General features: G+C 34.7%; 1 protein-coding gene across 1 annotated transcript in view; it reads right to left on the reverse strand.

The window, feature by feature from the left end:
• dpy (dumpy) overlaps window positions 1–23,437 on the reverse strand; it is a 673,297-nt gene that overhangs the window by 273,405 nt on the left and 376,455 nt on the right. The window contains exons 46-53 of the mRNA XM_069827690.1: window positions 23,338–23,415; window positions 16,576–21,357; window positions 13,689–13,907; window positions 9,115–9,297; window positions 4,522–4,722; window positions 3,678–3,848; window positions 3,432–3,551; window positions 804–1,184 (exon numbers count right to left, since the gene is read on the reverse strand). Coding sequence (XP_069683791.1) covers window positions 804–1,184; window positions 3,432–3,551; window positions 3,678–3,848; window positions 4,522–4,722; window positions 9,115–9,297; window positions 13,689–13,907; window positions 16,576–21,357; window positions 23,338–23,415 — 6,135 coding nt within the window. The remainder of the gene's footprint in view (window positions 1–803; window positions 1,185–3,431; window positions 3,552–3,677; window positions 3,849–4,521; window positions 4,723–9,114; window positions 9,298–13,688; window positions 13,908–16,575; window positions 21,358–23,337; window positions 23,416–23,437) is intronic.

The following is a 23,437-nucleotide window of genomic DNA, read 5'->3' on the forward strand; positions in this document are numbered from 1 at the left end:
GAACTTGCCTCACGAAGATTTTTTTGTGAAAGTATTGCAAATAAAAATGCGTTGTTCCGCAGCCGAAAAGCGGAAGTAGGATCTATTACGAGGATAAACAGAGCCATAAACTTGAGAGCATGTAAGGGCTTGCAGCAAACTGGTTTCCTTGAACTGCAGTGGTGTTACATTCCGTCCACTCTGTATACTGTATTCTGATCCAACAAGTTTCAGGAGTGAAGAGCTCACAAAATAACACAATAAAGTCCACAAAAGGATATTTTAAAATACAAATAAACTAATTTCATCAATTTCACAGTTCCACAGAGCAGGACTTATGTACAATATCAAATGATCAGTGATCACTCACGCCTCAGATCTTGAATATAAGTGAAAGACTGTTTACTTAATTTTCTTATGACAAACCTCAAATTCATAAGACTCAATGTTTTATTACCTTTTTAGTTCGCTTATTATTCCACACAGCAATCAAATTATTTTTGTGAACTTAAATAATATATTGATAAATTACTTTTAGAGCCTCTATATGTAGAAGCTTATTTAAAACGGAAAATCTTTAAATAGAGGTGATATTCCATTACAGGATATGAGTTTATGAGAGGGAGGATTAGAAAAGAAAATATTTTTAAAAGTTATGAAAACATTTTCAAAATTGCAATATTTTTGTTTCATTAACTTCTAAAACACCGATTTAAACATATTTCGAAGAAAATACTTTCATGTTATATCTTTAAACACGATCTTTTACATTAATTTTATCTTATCTAATTTTATTGGTAGTATTCTTTGTAACATCATCTTACCTCCACAGCTGCGGTACGGATTGCCAATAAAGGGTTCAGGACAGAAGCAAGCTGGTTCTCTGTTTGGATCACAAAGTGCTCCATGGCCACAAGGATTAGGATCACAAGGATTACGTTTTTCCACACAGCCTCGGATTGTATTAGGACTTTCCAAGAAGCCTGGCAGACATGTGCATTTGGCAAATCCATTGCTTAAGATGGCACACTGAGTGTTAGGACCACAAGGAGAAGGATCACACGGGTTTGATGGAAGACTGCATGGTTTAGATGGGGGATTTCCTTCATATTCAGGAAGGCAGAAGCATAATGGCGAACCATTCACAACACGGCAGCCTGAATTTGGACCACAAGGATTTGGTGCGCAGCTATCTCCTTCAGGAACTGAAACAAAATGACGAATAGGAAATTAATTCAAATTCTTTGGTAAAAATGGAACAATTCAAAAAGAATATTAACATTTCAGGTAATTAATAATCAATAATTATTTCGTCTTTTAATTTGTCATATATGGCAACACCAACATTATATTTTAGGTTCTCTGAAATATGTAATACTACCGGTTTCAAATGTTTTCTCTCATTATTGGATTATACATAGATCTAAGCTAGTTTTGCTCCTTTTTGGCCTGTCATTCCTTTAATATTCATTCATTTTCTTCTTCTTCTTCTTCTTCTTCTTCTTCTTCTTCTCTTTCGGTAGGTAGACTGTTTAGTCCGTATCTTCCAGAGCATCACTCCAACACCTTCTCCCAGAGGTCCTTTTTACTTTCAGTTGTTGTCTCGTACTATTCTTGGTGATCTTTCATGAATGATTCTTTTATCTACACGATATTATTTCTAGCAGACTTCGCAACAGTACTTCTGATCTGAGTTATAAAGTTCCATTCTTTTCTTTGCCACATAGACTTTAAAAATCTGATCTTCACTGTTTGGAGACATTGTTTATATGGTTTTCTTAAAACTCAAATTTAACTGTAATGGAGTATTAATGAGAAAAACAATGTTCTATTAATATAAACTGGTGTTTCTGTCCTAGCTTTGTTTTTAAGGCTCTTGTATGAATGTGGTCCTGTTGTGGTTATATGGATAGCATGTGTGCTTTTCAACTTAACAGTCTGTCGTTCTGCATGGGCAATAAAGAAATTTATCTTTTGTCCACATGGATCTTCTGTGATGATTTTTGCATATGAAGGATATTGTTCGCAATAAAACTGGATTTCTGAAAAAGATCGGAGAGAAAATCCAGAAGAAATAAGAATTCCGAAACAGTAGCATAAGAAAAATTACGGAAATTAGAAATAACTTAATATAAATATTGGAGTGACAGAGGAAAAAAGAAGAAAAGGGAGAAAAGAAGAAAAATGAGTGGACAGTGTCTGAAGAAATATGGATCAACACGGACTGACAGAAGAGAATATACCAGATAGAACATTATGGAAAAATAAACTTTGTTTTGGCTGAATGATAATGATGGAGTTGCCAGGTCTTCTATATTTTATGAGTTCTTCCATATTTTACTCACATTTTCTCCAGTCTCCTGTTTCACTTATTTGATAATATTTTCTCTCGTATTTCATAAACATCCATTTATTTATTTTTATTTATTTAAAATATGAATAGTGTTATTATATTATGAACGTTGTTCTAAATAAATATTTTAAAGTACAATCTACAGTCACAAATTATCGTTACTTTTTAACCTGTTTTGTAAAGATTTTTTTACTAATGGTGGATACTTGACTGCAAGTCATTCACCCATCTCAAGCCAATTGTGTAGATCAATTTACTGACAGAATCGTCCAGGGTGCGCCATCAGAAGATGGTCCATGCTACATCCGTGAAGACATGAGACGATGATGGACATTTGTTAGGATGCCACAGGGGAACTCTTGGCGAAGACCCCCTTTGTTGCCTGAACCACAGGCTTGCCGCATACAAATTATAAATCGGGGGTATGTCAAGGATCGAACCAGGGTCCACAGGATTATAAGTCTAGGGTTCTAGCCACTAGACCACGATAGTGGTTTGTTTTCAATAAGTTTCTAAATTAATACAAAGCAAGTAGAATTAATAGTGCTATTTTCTTTTTAAGTAGGTTATTTTACGATGCTTTATCAACATCTCAGGTTATTTAGCGTCTGAATGAGATGAGGTGATAATGCTGGTGAAATGAATCTGGGGTCCAGAACCAATAGTTACCCAGCATTTGCTCATATTGGGTTGAGGGAAAACCCTGGAAAAAACCTCAACCAGGTACCTTGCCCCGACCTGGAATCGAACCCGGGCCATCTAGTTTCGCGGCCAGACGCGCTAACCATTACTCCACAGGTGTGGACATTAATAGTGCTATGAGATATATTTTAAATTACTTTTGTATACAGTTATATAACATCTCCCTAAAAGTACAACATGTCGATAATGCTGTGATGGGACAATTTAGGCAATTATTATCTGGAAACCCTAGTGAAGGAAAACTATTGTATTATAGGAAATACCTTAATAAAAATGTATTATACCTCGTCAATGGCTAAAAATAATTGCAACTTCATTTTCCGTATCTTCGGTTTTCTCATAAAAGTAATCTTATTCTGACGTTGATAACTCGTTTTGTGAATACTTAGGTACTTACTGCAATTCCTGAAAGGATTTCCTGTCAATCCCTTTGGACAGAAGCAGATTGGATTTCCGTTATCAATTTCACACATTGCATTTGTGCCACATGGGTTTGGATCACAAGGATTACTTGGTCCTGAAAATCAAAAGGAATTACTCCCAGACAATATTCCAATGACATCAATCACTTTAATTAAAGATTACAAAAAATGAAGTAGATAAACCGAAAGAAAAGAAAAGTAAGAATCAATCCTTATCTTACCCTGACATCCTACAGCTGGATTTCCGGTATATCCTGGTAAACATTTGCATGTAGCTTTATGATACAATACTTCACAGATAGCATTCAATCCACATTTGCATGGACTCTGGCATTGGTTATTGATGCAAGCTTCATTAGTGTGGCAATCATCGTCACTACGGCATCCTGTCACTGGAAATAAAATTAGCATTAAAATACTGTATTAATTCCAGTAAAATTTCAAATTAGAAAACGTATAAAATTTGTTGTAACACTGCTTTATTAATTTTTCAGCACACATTATTCTTTGTGACATAACTCCAACAGAGATTAAAAGTGTTTGCTACTACAAACAATTTTCTAAATAAACAAATCAATCTAAATTTATAAACATTATATTTATAAGAAATTTAACGATATAATCAAACATAGCATTGCATTTTTCATTAATTTTCTTTCTAACACATTATTTCCATTTCCCTTTCCCCAAAATTAATAATACTGTACCTGTTCCATAAATACCAAATAGCTTTTTTTAAAGATGACATAATATCTCTTATGCTGAAAATTATGTATAACCGACACTTGTGTTAAGATAAAAATTTTTGTTATTTCAGAGAAAACTGTATATAAGTCACTGATTCAAATCTTGATAGAATAATTAAAGAATTATGTTACACAATATTCTGCGTAGGCCTATACACGGGAAACTAGGCAGTTTTTCAACAAATTATTTTATAAAAATAAATACCAGTAGGCTACTAATATTAAAATAATGAATATTTAAATTTCAATCTCAAAATCAGTGAAAGTAAAATACAAAGTTTTGAAATGAATAAGTTGCTTGTTTAACAGGAGTACGTACCTCTTAAGCATTCCACATAGGGATTTCCAGAGTAGCCATCAAGACACTTGCAGTCAATTCCATGATTAACTGCCAGGCACTTGGCATTCTCTCCACAAGAATCTTCCATGCATGGATTAATGCAAACACGGTTGAGCCGATCACATAACTTGTGTGGTGGGCAGTCCTCATTATAATGACAGACAGGAGATGGCGATGTAACTGTAATTTATACATCTTGATTACACAACTTTTAACACTATATCACTTCGAAATAGAGTATATATTCCGAAGAGCAAGGTATCTAATTTTAACACGTGAAAGAAATGCAGTATATATTCCGAAACATATATTTATGTTCGGATTTTAATGATCAATAAGAAATATTGTGACTACTCTAATTGTAAGTAATACCGTACCTTGATTATTTAAATAACTGATCAGCTATTAAAATGTTGCCACCTATGTCTATTCTTTCGATTAAGTTCACCAAGTTCATTGCAGTAATTTAGAAAAATAAATAATATGATAAATATAAAAAGAATCTAAATTAATATGTGCTAGAAAGAAATGTTACATATCCTAAGATAACAAATGTTAAATATCGATATCTGGGATATAGAATTTCACTATAAACTGTACTAATTTAATTAAAGCTCTTTAATCGACTTCAACATATTATATAAGCTAAACCTTAACTATTTTTTATTACAACTGTCAATTACAACATAATCAAAGAATACAAAAAACATCTTCTCATCCCTTCTCTCTCTCTCTCTCTCTCTTTATATATATATATATATATATATATATATATATATATATATATATATATATATTATATTTCTTTGGTACCTACTGGTACTGTAAATTAAAACAATCAGTTTTGTATACTGGATTTAATTCAAGTTCCTATACGAACCTATGTTGAACTGTCAACTGACTAATGATTATTTGAAAGCTATAATGAAGTTCTTACTTAGACGTAATCAAGAAATAACCTCTAGTTCAATATCATAAAATTATGGTATTAGACTTATTTAGATTTACGTATAGATTAATTTTTGGTCCTACAGAATATATCTGTTATGGTAACAATGATTATTAGAGGAGAAAAATGTGCTCTGGTGCCAGGGATCGTACCAAGTGCTCTAACCACTGAGCTACGCCGAAGTTCAATCCTTAGCACCCGATCGAATCCCTCTCCTCTAGTGATTTTCCCTTTGTGGCCTGACTCCAAGCTCGACATATATGTTGACATATATTAAGTCAACTGCCATTATACAATGAGCGCACTCAACTGAGTGACTTGGTGAAAATTTTTCTCCTCTAATAATCATTGTTACCATAACAGATATATTCTGTAGGACCAAAAATTAATCTATACGTAGATTCTTTGCCTAACAGTGCATATTACTGTGGAATCCCGGCCACCAAGTCACTCAATTGAGTGCACTCCTTGTATAAGGCAGTTGACTTAATATATGTCAACATGGAGTCAGGCCACAAAGGGAAAAACATTGAGGAAAGGGATTCGATCCAGTGCTGTGGATTTAAACTTCGGCGTAGCTCAGAAGTTAGAGCACTTGGTACGTAGAACCAAGGACTTGGGTTCGATCCCCGGTGCCGGAGCGAATTTTTCTCCTTTGATAACACTAGTCTGCGATGAAATTCCTGCCTCCAAAGTTTTAATGTTTTTAGGGTATTTTTAGCATGCTGAAATCAAATTAAAGGCCAAAAAGCTCCTATCACGTACCATTTTTTTGTTATTTTCATTTTCTTATAATATATTACGACAATTTATAGCATAATTATTTAAACTGTAATACTTTAACATATGTAGGTTTAGTATGTTAGGATATGAAAACCAAATGTATTCAACATATTTTTAAGGTGTTTATATTGAAAACCAAGGACACTGGATGTTTCTTAGCAGATAGGGGTGCAAGCACATAAGGAAGTTAGGGCGAAATAACGTGCAGCCTTGTCATTATTTTTATTTGTGGAAGATAGAAATGTCAGCCACTCCTTGGTGAGAGACTCAACTCAACTCGTGTAGTTTCTCTCACATTTCATCTGCGTTTCATCTAGAAACGAAACGAAATCAGTTTGCGGCTTTATTGTGGAGTAGAATGTTGAAAGTTTTTAGTTCAGTAAGAAAGTATTTACCATGTTGCATCGAGAATGTCTAAATAATCCAGACCACTTTTGTTATATAACTTATGTAGGAGATACACATTGCCTAAGCAGAGGTGTATTATTACAGATTTTGCGAAAAAGTCATACCATGCCTATTTTGGAATCAAACTTGGAGACCAAAGTAAAGCTTGGGCACCACACAAAGTATGTAGAGTATGCACTGAAGAATTTCGTCATTTGATCAATTGGAGAAGACAGTTGCTATCTTTTGGAGTACCTATGGTTTGGAGAGAGCAGTTGAACCATAGTAATGACTGCTACTTCTGTTCGTGTGATGTGAAGGGGTACGATTCTAAACATAAAAATCAAATCATGTATTCAGTTGTTCGGTCAGCCATTTTACCTGTGCCTAATGTACCAATCCCTGTGCGACCAGAAAATCTTAAACAAACATCATTCTATTGGTACTGACAACGTGAAATAGGTTTTATATACTTTTTCTCCGAAGATGATAATCTTGTATATTGCAGTAATGTGAAAGAATTTATGCTAAAACTTGGACTTCCAAACTATGACCTAAGTGAATGGAGACTGTTCATTGATGCTTCCAAGCGAAGTTTAAAGGATTTCCCCCTTCATAACGGTAACATTTTTGGTTCAGTGCCCGTTGCCTATTCAGTGATCCTAAAAAAATCATACACAAATTTGCAACTACTCTTGTTGTGACTAGACTATAAGAACACTAGTGGCAAGTTTGTGATGATTACAAAGTTCTTACTATATTCCTGGGTTAACAATCTGGTTTTACCAAATTTCCATGCATTCTATGCCTATAGGATAGTAGGATACGAATTGATCACTGGACTATGAAAGACTGGCCACCTCGAAAAAATTTGGAAGTCGGTTGTAAGAATGTTGTGCGCCAAAGCCTTGTGAGTTCTTCTAAAGTTTTGCTGCAATCTCTCCACATCAAGCGTGGCTTAATGAAACAGCTTGTAAAAGCTTTAAATAAGGAAGGAGGCAGTTTTAAGTACATGTCTGGTGCAGCATTTAAAAACAGTATGAATGAAAAGGAGAAATCAGCATGGATTTTTTTTTGTGAAGTTGTTTTAAAATTCTTGGCAACAAGGATCCTAATTACCGAAACATTGTGGCTAACATACTTGCAGCATACAAGGAATTTGATTGTAACGTGAGTATCAAAATTTTCTGTTTTCTCAGCTAGATTATTTCGCCGAAAATCTAGGATTTTTCAGCTAAGAGTAAGATGAACGATTTCACAAGGATCTGCAGGAGTTCGAAAGAAGGTACCAGGGACGCCGAGCATCAGTATGCTTGGTGATTATTGTTGGATGTTAAAGCGTGAAATACCTGAAGAGAAACATAAAAGAAAGAGGAACAGGAGGACTTTCTCAACTAAGAAGCAAGTGGTGTAATTTTTTGTGTGATACATTGTGCTAATTTATACATCCAATAGTGAAGTAAACAAGACAAAACAAAGCAAAATCACTCTAGTGACATGTATGAACAACCGTACACATAATTTCAGCAAGTTGTGTCTTTTAAATATTGCTTTTGAATTTGAAATAAAAAAGTGAAATGAAAAAGTTGGTGATGAAATTCACGTAATTATAAAATACATTTAAAGTGATTTTGCAAACAAACCTGACGTGATAGAAGCAAACGGATTAAAAATTCGGATTCAGCACATCGACATTATATAAAATCACATTACTTAGTTTAGGCAACAAACACAAAGTTGAAATTCGCAGGCTAGTGTATAATCATTGTTATCTAGATTTAATTCATTTGAAACAAAGGACTTTAATTGTTCTGTAAAATTTCAATACCAAAGGCCAAAGTTGTGGCCTTCAGATTCAGTTACATATAACTTACTGTAATTATTAAATCAACAAAGTTAACTAGAATAAAATTATGAAATTGTAACTTCAATTTACACAGACTAACACTTAACACTACATATAACATAAACGGAAGTGTAGATAGCCAGTCTAAACTCTTAAGTACTACTGGTAACCAGAAGTTGCGGGTGAAAGGAAAGTTGTTTTCCTTTTATGTCTATCAATCTCAATTTTTTTTTTTTTTTTTTTTTTTTTTTTTTTTTTTTTTTTTTTTTTTTTTTTTTTTTTTTTGCAAAAGAAGAACATATTCTTTGCGCTCACTTACTTTCCCTTGTGTTGTTACCAAATGTAATTTCCCATGCAACAGGAATTGTTTCCAAAAACTTTCTGAATTGGGAGCACACCATGCAGTACATGCCAACATGACAATCCCTGAACCGGTAAGGTCTCAAAACAAGATCCGCAGCCTGATGGGGGAGAGAAGTTATGATTGGGTGAGAGCTTATGAAAAAAAAAAAAAAAGTACATTGGGATAAAAATTACTGGTGATACTCCATTACCAAACCGCCACTTCTGGCTAACCATATTATAAATGCAGATCGTGGAATCATACCTGGTGCACAACCAACAAATCCATTGCCGTGGAAGCCTTCAGCACAACTACAGTCAGTTCCATGGTTGGTGTTGATGCAGACAGCATTGAACGCACATGGATTATGAGTGTCACAAGGGTGCTGACAGGCTCCTCCAATGCAAGCTTCAGTCAATGGACAGTCATCGTTGCTAGAGCAACTCACTATACCAGAGCAACAACCAGACACATGTATACACGAGAGGAAGAAGACTCGAAAAAAATGGATATATACAAGAAACAACAGTTTTCCACAAGATCTATTGTAAAAATTTAACTAACTACTGGAGTGCAGTATTTACAAGTAATCTTGCCACAAATCTACAGAGTTATGGTTAACTATGAATTACAAACAATTTTCTGAAGTTAAGCAGTAACAAAATGTTAATTCTAAACACTGTAGTTATTATCGTTATTGACATTATTATTATTATTATTATTATTATTATTATTATTATTATTATTATTATTATTATTATTATATTAAAATAGTGTCATATAGCACAAAGCAAACAATTAGATGAGAAATTATACTGAATATGATTATTTACAACAATATAAGAGAGAATACTAAAACTATTTGAAGTATATTCTTGTCGCCACTTGTCTATCTTAACAGGTGTGTTTCACTATGTGTATGGTAAGTGTTCTCAAACTTGATGAGACCGCGCCACCCTTCACGTCACATTTTCCGTGCAATGCCCTTCTACCCAAAATTAAAAAGAAAAAAATTGCCAAAATTCGATTTGATGGTATTTTTAAAAGAAAATAGTCATTGACAATACAAGCTTGTATTCTTTTAAATGTGAAAATACAAAAGTAGAATAAAATAAATATATACATGTACTGGTACTGAAAATTTACACGTTGTGTTTCACTGAACATTATAAATTTTAGTTTCTCCTTATAGACGCAGTGCCCCAGACAAAGACCGGTAACTCCCTGAGGCATCATGATGTATAATTAGAGAACCCCTGATGTAGGACCTCTGCTATTTATTTTGAAAATCATATATTAAGAAAGTGAAATGACCGAAGGTTAATTAATGTTAAGGCATTATGGTAATTTTAATGCTAATCAAGTAGATGAATGAAAAGATTAATGATATTAACTTATAATAATTAGTAACATTTCTTGTTACAGATATATTACAAAATATACATCCTTCAAAACATAGTCTTGTCTATCGTCATATTAAACTTGAGAGCATCAATTATTGAATAAACAATCACTTTCTTTGTCTAATAAATTACCACAAAATCAAGTTAAGAGAGAGACCTGCGGTACTAATAATGGATTTGATTTATCTTTTCAGTTTGAATAAAAGTAATTTAAAGGTAAATAAAATATTATAGTCTTAGTAAGAGATCTTGTTAATTTATATAATTCATATAATATTCTATTAAAAGTTGTAAAGTTTTTAAAATTTGTATAAACTTAATTTTATATGAGAGATGTAGCGATAACAGTAATATTTAAATGAATCAGACATTCAATTTTGTAAATATGTAGTTCCAGAAAAGTATGAAAAGGACTATTGATATATCGACTTATTTGATACCAGCCTAATTTATCTCTCAAAGAATAGGTGAAAAATCTTTAAGTATTGCATATACTCTTATAAGTTCCAAGTAATGACAAATGAAAATATGCTAAATATTACATCTTTCCTCTGATATTGAAATCCGCAACAATTTATCAGTGTATTTACAAAATGTGCATAACTATTTATATATTACGTGAAAAAGAATTTATAGCTCATACCAATCTTTGTCTGTATTCAGAATAATAGTAAAAAAAACAATATGAAATATAAAGAATTTGTTGGTTTTAACCTGACATTATAATCGTGCAAGAATGTAATCTATGAAATGATATCATTAAAAATTAATATAAATCATAATACTACAATAAACTACATACATAGTTACTAGATGTTGAATGTAAACAGAAATAAGCAACAGCAAAATTTCTTTACAGAGAAAGATACAGGCCTACTTGAAGGCTAAATATGAAAATACCATTTGTCATACCTTGTCTTCTAAGTTTTAGCTTTGAACTTTCATATCCTGTCCAGCTTTTGGATTTTAGCCGAAACTCAAATAATACGGTAATTTTTATTGATCAACTGAAGAGAAAAACAGGAAATTAATGTTAGTGTATGTGACTTTTATTGCACTTTTGTAGGAAATGGTGCCTTTTTCTGTTTACAAACACCTCTACAAAGTATTCTGCATTTATTTCTATTACTGCAATGTTTTCTTATTCTTTCTTATTCTGATTATAAAATAACGATAATATAAACATGATAATACGTTAATACCCATTCAACTTAAAAATACCTTCTCTAGTTACGAAACTGAAATAATAATATTATTTTCAAGGATCATATCTGATATAATTCAAAGTGGAGCTACAATATGCAACTGACTGAACATGTTCTGTTCTCTTAGTTAATTAAAAAATGAGTATCATGAAGATGACTGGCTTAGTTTCGTTTTTCGAGGACCGAATCTGAGATGGATAGATCTATGCACCTAATATTCATTGGCTGATAGTACGTGCTATATACACAATGATTGTTCAAGTCCTATGGATAGCCTGGGTGGCATTTGTGACAGGCGTATCATCCAGCCTCAGTCCTGACAGAACTAAGTACCATCCCAAGACAAGAACCTGATAAACCCCGCAACCCAGAGCACCAAGCCCTTAAATCCTACATCAGCATCAGAGACCCATACTACCCTCAAGTCTTCAGCTTGCCTATTTTTAATTATTGCAGATGAGAGATCAAAATGAAGGGAACATGGAGGGTGTTGGTGGAATGAAAGAGAGAAAAACCTCTGCAATGTCTGCCTTCTTCATCACAATTCCAATACAACTAGGCCGGAGATCGAACCTGGACCTCCTGGAGAGATAAACAAGCACAAAACTACTATATATTTATTAAAAAAAAATAACAAAGAAAATCTCCTGATGATTCGTACGTGGATTACCAATTGTGTTTTTTACTTAAAACAAATACTGGTACTAATTAATTATAATAAGAATTATTGTACATGTTTCGTAAGCACCATTCCCTGATAAATAGGTTCTACATATTAAATATGAATAATATTGGTCCAATAGTTTGGAAGAAATGGTTGTAACGTAGATGACATGTGCTGACCAATTTTTTCGGCATCAGAGATGCTGAAAACTTACATTTCCGCAAAAATCTCGAAATCGATATTTGCAGCGTCACATCTTCATATTTCGTGTAATGATAAGCAAAAAAAAAAAAACGCATTTTTTGTAACTATATGTTATTATACATTTTAAAAAGAGAGAGTGGAAGTGAAACATGGGTGTAAGTTTATAGTAATAACATTTTTCTACAACTAATACGAAGTTTGAAAAAAGTGAAGAATTACAAGTTAAGATATCTTCAACGTGATATGTAAATTTAAATTATGATAATTTCCATATAGCTTAACAGTTTTACATCTTCATTGGTTCTTAATGTGTGATGTGTAGGTATAGCAGATCTACAATGATTTTGCTAACTACCTTGTTAAATTTAATCGTGTCTTAAGATTGGACTTTTAGATGAAAATTATTATTATTATACATGCTTCGTTTTTCACTTTCTGCAGGTGTCAGATTTCAACACAGTTAAATGAATTTTATGCTATTCTAAAATATAAACAATAGGTTAGAAGGGGAGAAAACTTGTCCCTTGTTCTCAGCCTACAGCATATGATCTTCTAACTGAGTCAGTTTTCCTGTTTACCTAAATAATTAACATGAAGATTGCTTTTGCAGATCTTATTGTGTTTTAACTAAAATACTAATGAATAATATATGGCGACCAAGATATGATTACCGTCAGAAGGAATGTGGAATATCTCTTATCAATGCAATTCTCTTACTGCAACCCCATGTTTCGATCTACAACTTGCTGTCAAAATACCCCCTCTTACTTCACACTATGTGACCCTACCTACTATTAATAGTCATATGACTTAGTTCATGGAAGTCGTAGCTTTTCAGTCACTCAGAACAATAAGAGTCATTCACGCTTACAGAACTTTGCCTAGTTGTTAGAACTCAGTTGCTGTTAGTTATGGTAAGTTATATATTATATGCTTCCAGACAAAATATTGTGGCCAAGAAGAAGATGAGACGTATGAAAGAAATCGCGTGAAAAACATTATAATAACATCAGCTCCAATGGCGTACCAAATGGCAAAGATCTAGGTTTAAAAGATACAGGTCAAGGTACACAGGCTGTATGCTGGTATAGGCCATTTTGTATGACGGTATTGTCTAAATATTGACATTTCAGGATATGTCAGTATAGATCATAAATTATACTGGTATGTAAGCAATAGAATCAACATGCATAACGAGAAAACAGGCAATAATTTTAATCTTCGTGTCCAACATCACATAAAGTGAATATGGGTATTAAAATAAATATGCTCACTATTGAAGGCAAAAGAAACAAATGCAGAATCTCTGTTAAGATGTAAACAACATCAATGTCGTAACACAAGTTATTCACATTATCTTACATGGTTTAGATGGAGTGCAATTTACTGCCGGATCGCCCTCATATCCAGTAGGGCAAGTGCATATGGGTCTGTGAGCCTTGGCATTACATTTTGCCGTTGCGGCACAGGCATTAGTAAACTCGCATGGGTCCAGACAGAATGACTTGTAACATGCTTCTGTATCAACACAATCCGAGTCTGTTTCACAGGGACTCGGAGCCTTGGTTGTTCCTGGGGTTTCTACATGGAAGGTAGCAATAAATCATTATGTTACACATTAGTTCTATTTAATCTAACTAATTGTTAACTCCACACCATCTATTAACCAAGACGAGATGTTTCACTTTGCTGTCGCAGTAAGAAAAAGTTATAAGATACATATCTACTCTTAATACATTACAGTACATAAGAAGGGTCATTTAATTTTTTTAACAGTATAATTGATATTGTAACCGAACTTATAAAGTGTTGACAAGCCTACTTATAGATTAATTGTAGGTTATATACGCCTAGCAACAATTACCAAATTGCACTATAGGCATTTTCATTGTTCTTAAAATCCTAGACAACAATGTGGCATATAATAAAGGGGGAATGGGCTCTTTGGAGGAAAGGAGAATGGGAAGTCATGCCTCAAGAATGTTACGGTGCTGAACTGTGAAAAATTCTTAATGACAATAATACAAGAAAGAGGTCTCAGAAAACCTTAAAACTTGAAATAATGCAATTCAAACTAACAGAAATGGACTACCAGCAATATAACATGAAGGAAAGTGAGACAAAAATTTATTGTCCTTAACTAGATTTCCGTCAGCAAGACAGATAATTAATGGTACAATAATAATGCAATAGTGATATAATTGACTTTTTTTTTTCAAATCAAGAATTAAAATTTTTAGGATCTAAATCAAAACTTATAACTAGACTGAAATATTCTTACTTGTACAATTATCAAACTATCAGGTTATTATGCCACTGCTGCACATTGATTCTGGTATGTAGCATACTACAGGATATCGGTATTTCGCAAATGAAAGGCCCCTTTCACGCAATAACAGATATTATATTAATCATGTTTTTTTTAATTGGATTATTTTACGACGCTGTATCAACATCTGAAGTTATTTAGCGTCTGAATGAAATAAAGGTGATAATGCCGGTGAAATGAGTCCGGGGTCCAGCACCGAAAGTTACCCAGCATTTGCTCGTATTGGGTTGAGGGAAAACCCCGGAAAAAACCTCAACCAGGTAACTTGCCCCGACCGGGATTCGAACCCGGGCCACCTGGTTTTGCGGCCAGATGCGCTGACCGGTTGAACCAACCATTTCCTACTAGATGTAAATCACATTTCCATGTTGCATATGGTACTATGTGGAAGTGAAATATACATTTTACTTGAATTATGATTATTAATAAACAAATCCTGGGGTGATGACAGGAAAAATGAGAGTGTTTCACGAAAATCTACCCTAAACGCCATCTTTACTGACCATTAATTCAAGTTGTGCACATCAGAATCTGAATACAAATCTCTGACAAGGATAGTCGATAGTGTAGTCATTTGATAATAGTGCATTTCCTCTAAATAAAAGTAAAATCAAAGATTTTTACTATCTTGTAGTATAGAAAAAGGGAAGAATAGTAGAATTGTATTAGTACGGTATCATTCTGTTTGCATTATTTTACTTTTTCTAGACAGCCAGGGTGAAACATCTCGTGCACGGTGAAATTACATTAACTTATTGTTATATAAATGTACAAAAACTATGTTTTATTAATGATTATGTTTTGTTATTAAGTAGCATATACGAATGACACTTGGCAACTTATATTTCACAACTTTAATATGGAGGGGAGAAAATTCCTTCTCTTGAAAAACAGGGTATAGGCCGATCGAAAAATATTCAAATTTTCACAAAACTTCGTCTGTGAGCTACACAGAAATAATGATGATGAACAAATAAATAAAGCACAATCAATTATTGTAATTCAGATCGCTTACAAATATAGTTCAGTCTAATTAAATAGGCCTACACAGTAGCAGCACAATATTTAAATATGAACTGTGACTAATAAAATCTGAAAAAAGAAAATAATTTGGATGACAAACTTTCAGATGTCAGAATAATGTGAAATTGAAAATATCATGAACATTTACAAAGGTGAACTTTTTGTTCTTTATTGATTTTAAGTTACCAAGTGCTTCGTAAAGGCTTCTGCATATTAGAACTGCAGCAGATTATCAGAAGAATAGTCAAGTTAGAAGTAGATTTGCTAAATTAGCTCATGTTACTGTACAAAGAAAAATGAGCATTGTACAAATTATACTACATTCTACATAATAAAAAAGTAGTTTCCTGAAGAATAATAGCAGTACAAGAGTGTGCTCTTCTATATATAGTGCCATTTAGAATTATATTAATTTTATTTCTGTACACATCATATACAATATATTCTACAGAGAAATGTAAGACACAAAGTTTAATGATAGTCAAAGAAAGAGAGAAACATAGGATATTCTTTATGATCATTACAATTTAAACGAACAATGAAACAAATAAAAGAGCAGGTAAGTATCCAGGATTTGCACTTCATGTAAGTTGCTCATATAGTTAAAAAATATTCAATAACTTAAAAATGAATTTAACATCAAAATTCATATCAACATTGAATGTTAAATTTACTTTCAAATTCATAAGTAACTCACTTTACAAATCCTAAATATAATTCCTGTCTTTATAGCCATTCATGTCGAATTGAATTGTAATGACATTCTAGGTACCGGTACACCCGAAATACCAGTAACAAATTTCATTGCATATGTACAACAGATTTAATACAACTTAAGCATGTGAATCATATGTTTCTGGGCTTTGTTGTCTGTGTATCTGTAACAGTGAAATATACCTTGGCAATCCTTGGTGGCATCCCCGGATTGCCCGGGTGGGCAAGTGCAAAGTATGACGTGGTTCGTGACTGTACACAAGGCATTGAATGCGCAACCATTGTTGCTCTCTGCACAAGGATTCACACAAAGACTGCTTCTACAGGCTTCAGAGGGGGGGCAGTCAGCATCAGCAACACATGTCCTATTAGTTATCTTAGTAGTAGGAGGAAGTGCAGTTGTAATGTCAGTCTCAGGTTGTCTGTATTCAGTGGTGGTTTCTAAAGTTTTAACTGTAATAGTTTCAACTGTGAAGGGAGCAGTTGTTGGGACTTCAGTTGTTCCTTCAAATGTTATTTCTGTTGTGGATACAACTTCTACACCACTTCTTGTTGTTGACTGTGTTTCTGTCGAACCTGAAATTGATGGAGTTATTGACATTAAAGTGCTTAATTCTACCATCTCTTCCGTTGTAGTTTCTGTAGACCTAGTTGAACTTCTTGTAGTTGTTTCAATTGGCATTTCTGTACGCAATGTTGGTATTGCTGTTGGAAATCCTGTGGATGTTCCTGCTGAACTTCCTTCTGTAGATATTTCTGTCGCAGTTGTAAATGTTTCTGTAGGTATTGCTGTAGATCTTTCTGTAGAAATTGTAGATGTTTCAGTAGGTATCATTGTTACTTCTGTTGACACTTCTGATTGTATAGTTGTTGGTTGTTGTGTAGGAAATTCTGGAGATGTTGTCGATGCTTCTCCAATTATTAATGTTGTGGTTTCTGGTTTAGTTTTTATTTCTGTTACTATACTATACTCTCCTGTTGTTGTTATTGGAACACTCGGTTTTTCAGTTATCGGGCTTTCGGTAACACTTGTTTCAGTTACAGACACTTCTGTCCCACCTACAGTTGTACCACGCTCTGTTGCAACCTCTCCTGACACTGGAGTTGATAAGAAAGTTGTAGTTTCTACATCAGCTTCAGTGCCAGTAGTGGTAATAGCAGAGGAACTGGCTTCACTCAGAGGAGGCAGAGTATCATATTGCTGAGTAGTAAAAATTGATGTTCCTGTTCTTCCTTCCCTTAATGTTGTAAGTTCTTCACGTATGCCAGTAGTATATTCAATAGAATATCCTTCTGTTTGTGTCGTTTCAGCATAAGGTGGACTTTCAGTTGTTCCTGGACTCATAATAGGATTAAAGACTGTTGTACCTGTTGATTCCAGAAGTGGTGTTGTTCCTGATGATGGACCTTGTGTTTGAGAGACTGTAGTAGTTTCCACTTCTATACCAGCTGTAGTAAAACGTTCCTGTGGTGTAGTTGGAGATACAGATGATTCTGTACTCACTTCTGCTTGCTGTGTTGTTCGTAAACTTGTAACTTCAGGTGTAATTCTTTCTGTGGTTGGTACTGCTGTTTCTACTGTTGTTGCAATTGATAGGTGTGATTCTGTTGTAACAGAAATTTCAGTTCCAGATGTCAGATTTCCTGCAGATGGTGAAAATGTGGTTGGATATAACGAAGTAGGTTTCTCTGTTAGTTCTGGTCTCACTGAGGGGCTTACAGTAGTGTAGACTCCTATAACTGTTTCTGTTGTTGTTTCCAGAGGTTCTTCTGAAGGTTCTTCTGGTATTGTAACCTCTATATCAACACCTGAAATGATTGTTGTCGGAGATTGTGCAGTTGGTGTTGTTAGGATTTTTGTTGTCGTAGGTTCTTCAACACGTGGTGTAAAGGAAACATTTGGTGATACAGTTAATGAGCCAGAAGGTATTTTTGACGAAGATACAGACGATTCTGTTACATATGTTACAGTTCCTGAACTTGTTACAGTTACAGGCTCTCTTGTTGGCACTACTGTAGAAGAACCTGATTCTACAGATACTCCACCTGTAGAAACTGCAGGTGCTTCAGTCTGTATATAAGTAATAACTTCATGTTTACGTGTTGTAACTCCACTTGTAATGGTAGTTTGTTCGAAATATGGAACCTTGGTTTCCACAGATGTAATTTCGCTTACTAATGTTGGAGATGTGGATTGCCTGTATGTAGTTTCTTGTGATCTTACAGTTGTTACTACACCTGGAATCTCTGTTGAAAGTGTGGGTTGTGTGTACGTAGTTTCTTCAGGTCTTTCTGTTGTCACCACTCTTGGAATCTCTGTTGGAAGTGTGGGTGGTCTATATGTAGTTTCTTCAGGTCTTCTGAATGTCACCACACCTGGAATCTCTGTTGGGAGTGTGAGCTGCCTATATGTAGTTTCTTCAGGTCTCTCAGTTGTTACCACACCTGAAATCTCTGTCGGAAGTGTAGGTAGTCTATATGTAGTTTCTTCCGTTCTTTGAGTTGTTACCACACCTGGAATCTCTGTTGGAAGTGTGGGCTGTCCGTATGTAGTTCCTTCAGTTCTTCCAGTTGTCACCACACCTGAAATCTCTGTTGGAAGTGTGGGCTGTCTGTATGTAGTTTCTTCGGTTCTTCCAGTTGTCACCACAGCTGGAATCTCTGTTGGAAATGTGGGCTGTCTGTATGTAGTACCTTCGGTTCTTCCAGTTGTCACCACACCTGAAATCTCTGTTGGAAGTGTGGGCTGTCTGTATGTAGTTTCTTCGGTTCTTCCAGTTGTCACCACACCTGAAATCTCTGTTGGAAGTGTGGGCTGTCCGTATGTAGTTCCTTCAGTTCTTCCAGTTGTCACCACACCTGAAATCTCTGTTGGAAGTGTGGGCTGTCTGTTTGTAGTTCCTTCGGTTCTTCCAGTTGTCACCACACCTGAAACCTCTGTTGGAAGAGTGGGCTGTGTGTATGTAGTTTCTTCGGTTCTTTCAGTTGTCACCACAGCTGGAACCTCTGTTGGAAATGTGGGCTGTCCATATGTAGTTCCTTCGGTTCTTCCAGTTGTCACCACACCTGAAATCTCTGTTGGAAGTGTGGGCTGTCTGTATGTAGTTTCTAAGGTTCTTCCAGTTGTCACCACAGCTGGAATCTCTGTTGGAAATGTGGGCTGTCTGTATGTAGTACCTTCGGTTCTTCCAGTTGTCACCACACCTGAAATCTCTGTTGGAAGTGTGGGCTGTCTGTATGTAGTTTCTTCGGTTCTTCCAGTTGTCACCACACCTGAAATCTCTGTTGGAAGTGTGGGCTGTCCGAATGTAGTTCCTTCGGTTCTTCCAGTTGTCACGACACCTGAAATCTCTGTTGGAAGTGTGGGCTGTCTGTATGTAGTTTCTTCGGTTTTTCCAGTTGTCACCACAGCTGGAATCTCTGTTGGAAGTGTGGGCTGTCTGTATGTAGTACCTTCGATTGTTCCAGTTGTCACCACACCTGAAATCTCTGTTGGAAGTGTAGGCTGTCTGTATGTAGTTTCTTCGGTTCTTCCAGTTGTCACCACACCTGAAACCTCTGTTGGAAGAGTGGGCTGTCTGTATGTAGTTTCTTCGGTTCTTTCAGTTGTCACCACAGCTGGAACCTCTGTTGGAAGTGTGGGCTGTCCATATGTAGATTCTTCAGGTCTTTCAGTTGTCACCACACCTGAAATCTCTGTTGGAAGTGTGGGCTGTCTGTATGTAGTTCCTTCGGTTCTTCCAGTTGTCACTACACCTGAAATCTCTGTTGGAAGTGTGGGCTGTCTGTATGTAGTTTCTTCGGTTCTTCCAGTTGTCACCACAGCTGGAATCTCTGTTGGAAGTGTGGGCTGTCTGTATGTAGTACTTTCGGTTCTTCCAGTTGTCACCACACCTGAAATCTCTGTTGGAAGTGTGGGCTGTCTGTATGTAGTTCCTTCGGTTCTTCCAGTTGTCACCACTCCTGGAATCTCTGTTGGAAGTGTGGACTGTCTGTATGTAGATTCTTCGGGTCTTTCAGTTGTCACCACACCTGAAATCTCTGTTGGAAGTGTAGGCGGTCTGTATGTAGTTCCTTCGGTTCTTCCAGTTGTCACCACTCCTGGAATCTCTGTTGGAAGTGTGGACTGTCTGTATGTAATTTCTTCCGGTCTTTCAGTTGTCACTTCACTTGAAATTTCAATTCCAGTGGATGTAGTTCCACTTACTTCTGTTGGAAGAGCTGGTTGACTGAATGTAGTTTCTTGAGATGTTGTTTCTAGGCCTGGAGTTTTTGCTGGAAATGTAGGTTGGCTATATGTAGTTTCTTCAGGTCTTCTGGTTGTAACTCCGCTTGGAACTTCAGTTCCGACAGATGTAATTACACTAAATTCTGTAGGAAGTGTGAATTGCCTATATGTAGTTTCTTCATGTCTTTCTGTTATAATTGTTCTTGGAGCTTCGGATGTAGGAGACGTAATTCCACTTACTTCTGGTGGAAGTATGGTTTGTCTATAAGTGGTTTGTACAGGTCTCCCTGGTGTCTGAGTAATTGGTATTTTAGTAATATATTCTGTTGATGTAGGAACTTGTTCTGTGTTTTGAGAACCAATACTTGGTGTTACAGTTTCTCTAGAATACGTAGAAATAATTTCTGGAGTTGTGCCTATACTTTCTCTTTCTGGTACAGTTGTGCCAGTTGTTGAAATGTTTCCAGTTGGTTCAACAGGTTCAACAACAGGAGTAGTTGCCGACGTTTCTTCTGGGAAAAGTGTTGTTGAAGAAAGATGTTCTCTGACAGTTGTGAAACCTTCCTTACCACCTGTAGGTGTCTGTGTCACAGTTATAGGTTGTTCTGTTCTTTCTGTCATTGTCTGTGCTACATAAGGAGTCTCAGTGATGTGACTTGTTAAGGTTGACTCTGTTTCAGACGTAATTTTTGTAATGGTTGCGCTTGGTAATGTGGGTGTCATTGTTGTAGCTGTTTCTGTTGATTCAGTTATTTTAGTGAGGGGTAAAAAAACAGAGAAATAAATAATAATGTTAGTTCATGTGCAAATAAAGTGGTACAAATAATCTACTAAGATAGAATTCACCAAGAGACAGTGATTATTTTAAATTATGTACAAATAAATACAATGTAAACATTAAATTACTAGGACAGATGACTAAGATTGTTACAGAAATAGAAATTTACATTTGTACCACACTAACATTAGTGCAAATATTTTTAAGTGTTCGTATATATATTTTACAACAAATATACAAGAAGGAACATTTAAGATCAGAGCTAAATTTCATAGAAAAGTTACCAGTACACATCATGGATTAAATTTTATTTACAACTAGCCTATACGACAAATGTAGAAAACGTAGAAGTTTCTTTTTTAAGTACCGGTATTCAGGTTTTGGACACTGTATGAATAAGAATTGTCGAGTAAATGCTAAGCAACTTATAAATTATTTTCAGCGAAATTGAGCTCAGATCAAGTAATACTAAAATTAACATGAAGTAGGAATACCGATAGATAGTAAATATAATAAATATATAAAATTGAAACAAACCAAATCCACAACAGAAGCCAAAAGCTAAGCAACAAGCAAGTGCTTTGAATTTCTACACCACCACATTCACATGCCAATATTGTTAATAATATTGTGTCTTACCTTTCACAACATACAAAAATTCATATATTCTTTACTAACCTGTGCCACTTTACATACATGCAATATATAAATCATAATGTAAAACAGGTTAAATTGTTTCTTCATTCAGAGTATAAAGAACATGACTAGAGAGGAGAAATGTTCGAAACAGTAAGAAGTTTGTTACACCAGCGTGTTTTACTTCGATATACAGATTTTTTAAGGTCTCATTTCATGCTATATTTTTTTCTAAGATAAAGACATTTTGGCTTACCTCAAGTAGAAAAATTTAATACTTTAAAAGCAATAAGTTATCCCAGTAATAAGCAGACCCCTAAACAATTAATATGAACGCTATTTTATAATATATTTCTGACAAATTCATGCTAATGCTTCGTCATGCTGCTAGAATTTCAGAATAGAAATGATTCAACAGATCCCAACATATTTCAACAGAAGAAACTTATTTACACTATAATTCGTCATTGAAACATAATTATATGGACATAAAAGCAGAGTCGCTTAAAGGACAGTGTGACAAGATGTGTTGCTATTTTGATTTTTTAATGTTTAAAAGAATATTAGACATATATACAGATTTAATAGAAATGTTTAGATTTAAATCCCCAGAAGATTTTTATACGAGTTAGTGAAATGAAGATTAGTTTTGACAGAAAAATGAAGTATTCTTATATTTAAAAAGACGTTATTCAAGTTGTTAGCTATGTTACTAACAGAAGCTAGACAAAAACTTAAATCTGAAAAATAATTGTTTATGGGAAAACACCGGAATATACGTAAGAGATAAGAACAAGAAGAGTTATTCTGTAACACAAATGTAAAGACAGTTTGATACTAATGCCACGTAACTGAAGCACTTTAGTTATAGAAATATATAACAAGGAGCGGTATAAATGGAATGTTTTCCACTTTGCCTTTGTACATAGACTAAACAGCACTCTAAAAGTGTTCAAGATAACAGAAATAGCCATCATAAGAACTGTAAGCAAAAAAAGCTGTTCAAAGAGTTTCTGCTGCGGAGTCAGTTGTTAGTTTCCATAGGAGTGATCTTGATCAGGCTGCCACCTTCAGAACTGTCTCTTCACACTGCTAGCGATGATCCTATTCTGATTAGTTTGTTAAACTTTTTTGCACACGACTTTAAAAATGGTGAACCGACTTTTTGAAGGAATACTGCACATTAATGAATAGCATCCAAGCATTGTTAGTAAACAATACAAAACAGCAACACACCACTTGTTTGTTCATTATTAACAGTCAACTGAAAAATAAACATCTCATGAGTTTACACTCATCCTACCTTTGATGCACGCTCCAGTAAGTGGATTACATTGATATCCAGGAGGACAGTGTTCACATCCTGTTTTGGGCACATTGCCTAAAATTAAAAAGGAAATAAA

This window comes from Periplaneta americana, chromosome 1, assembly GCF_040183065.1.
Source record: "Periplaneta americana isolate PAMFEO1 chromosome 1, P.americana_PAMFEO1_priV1, whole genome shotgun sequence".
NCBI lineage: Eukaryota > Metazoa > Arthropoda > Insecta > Blattodea > Blattidae > Periplaneta > Periplaneta americana.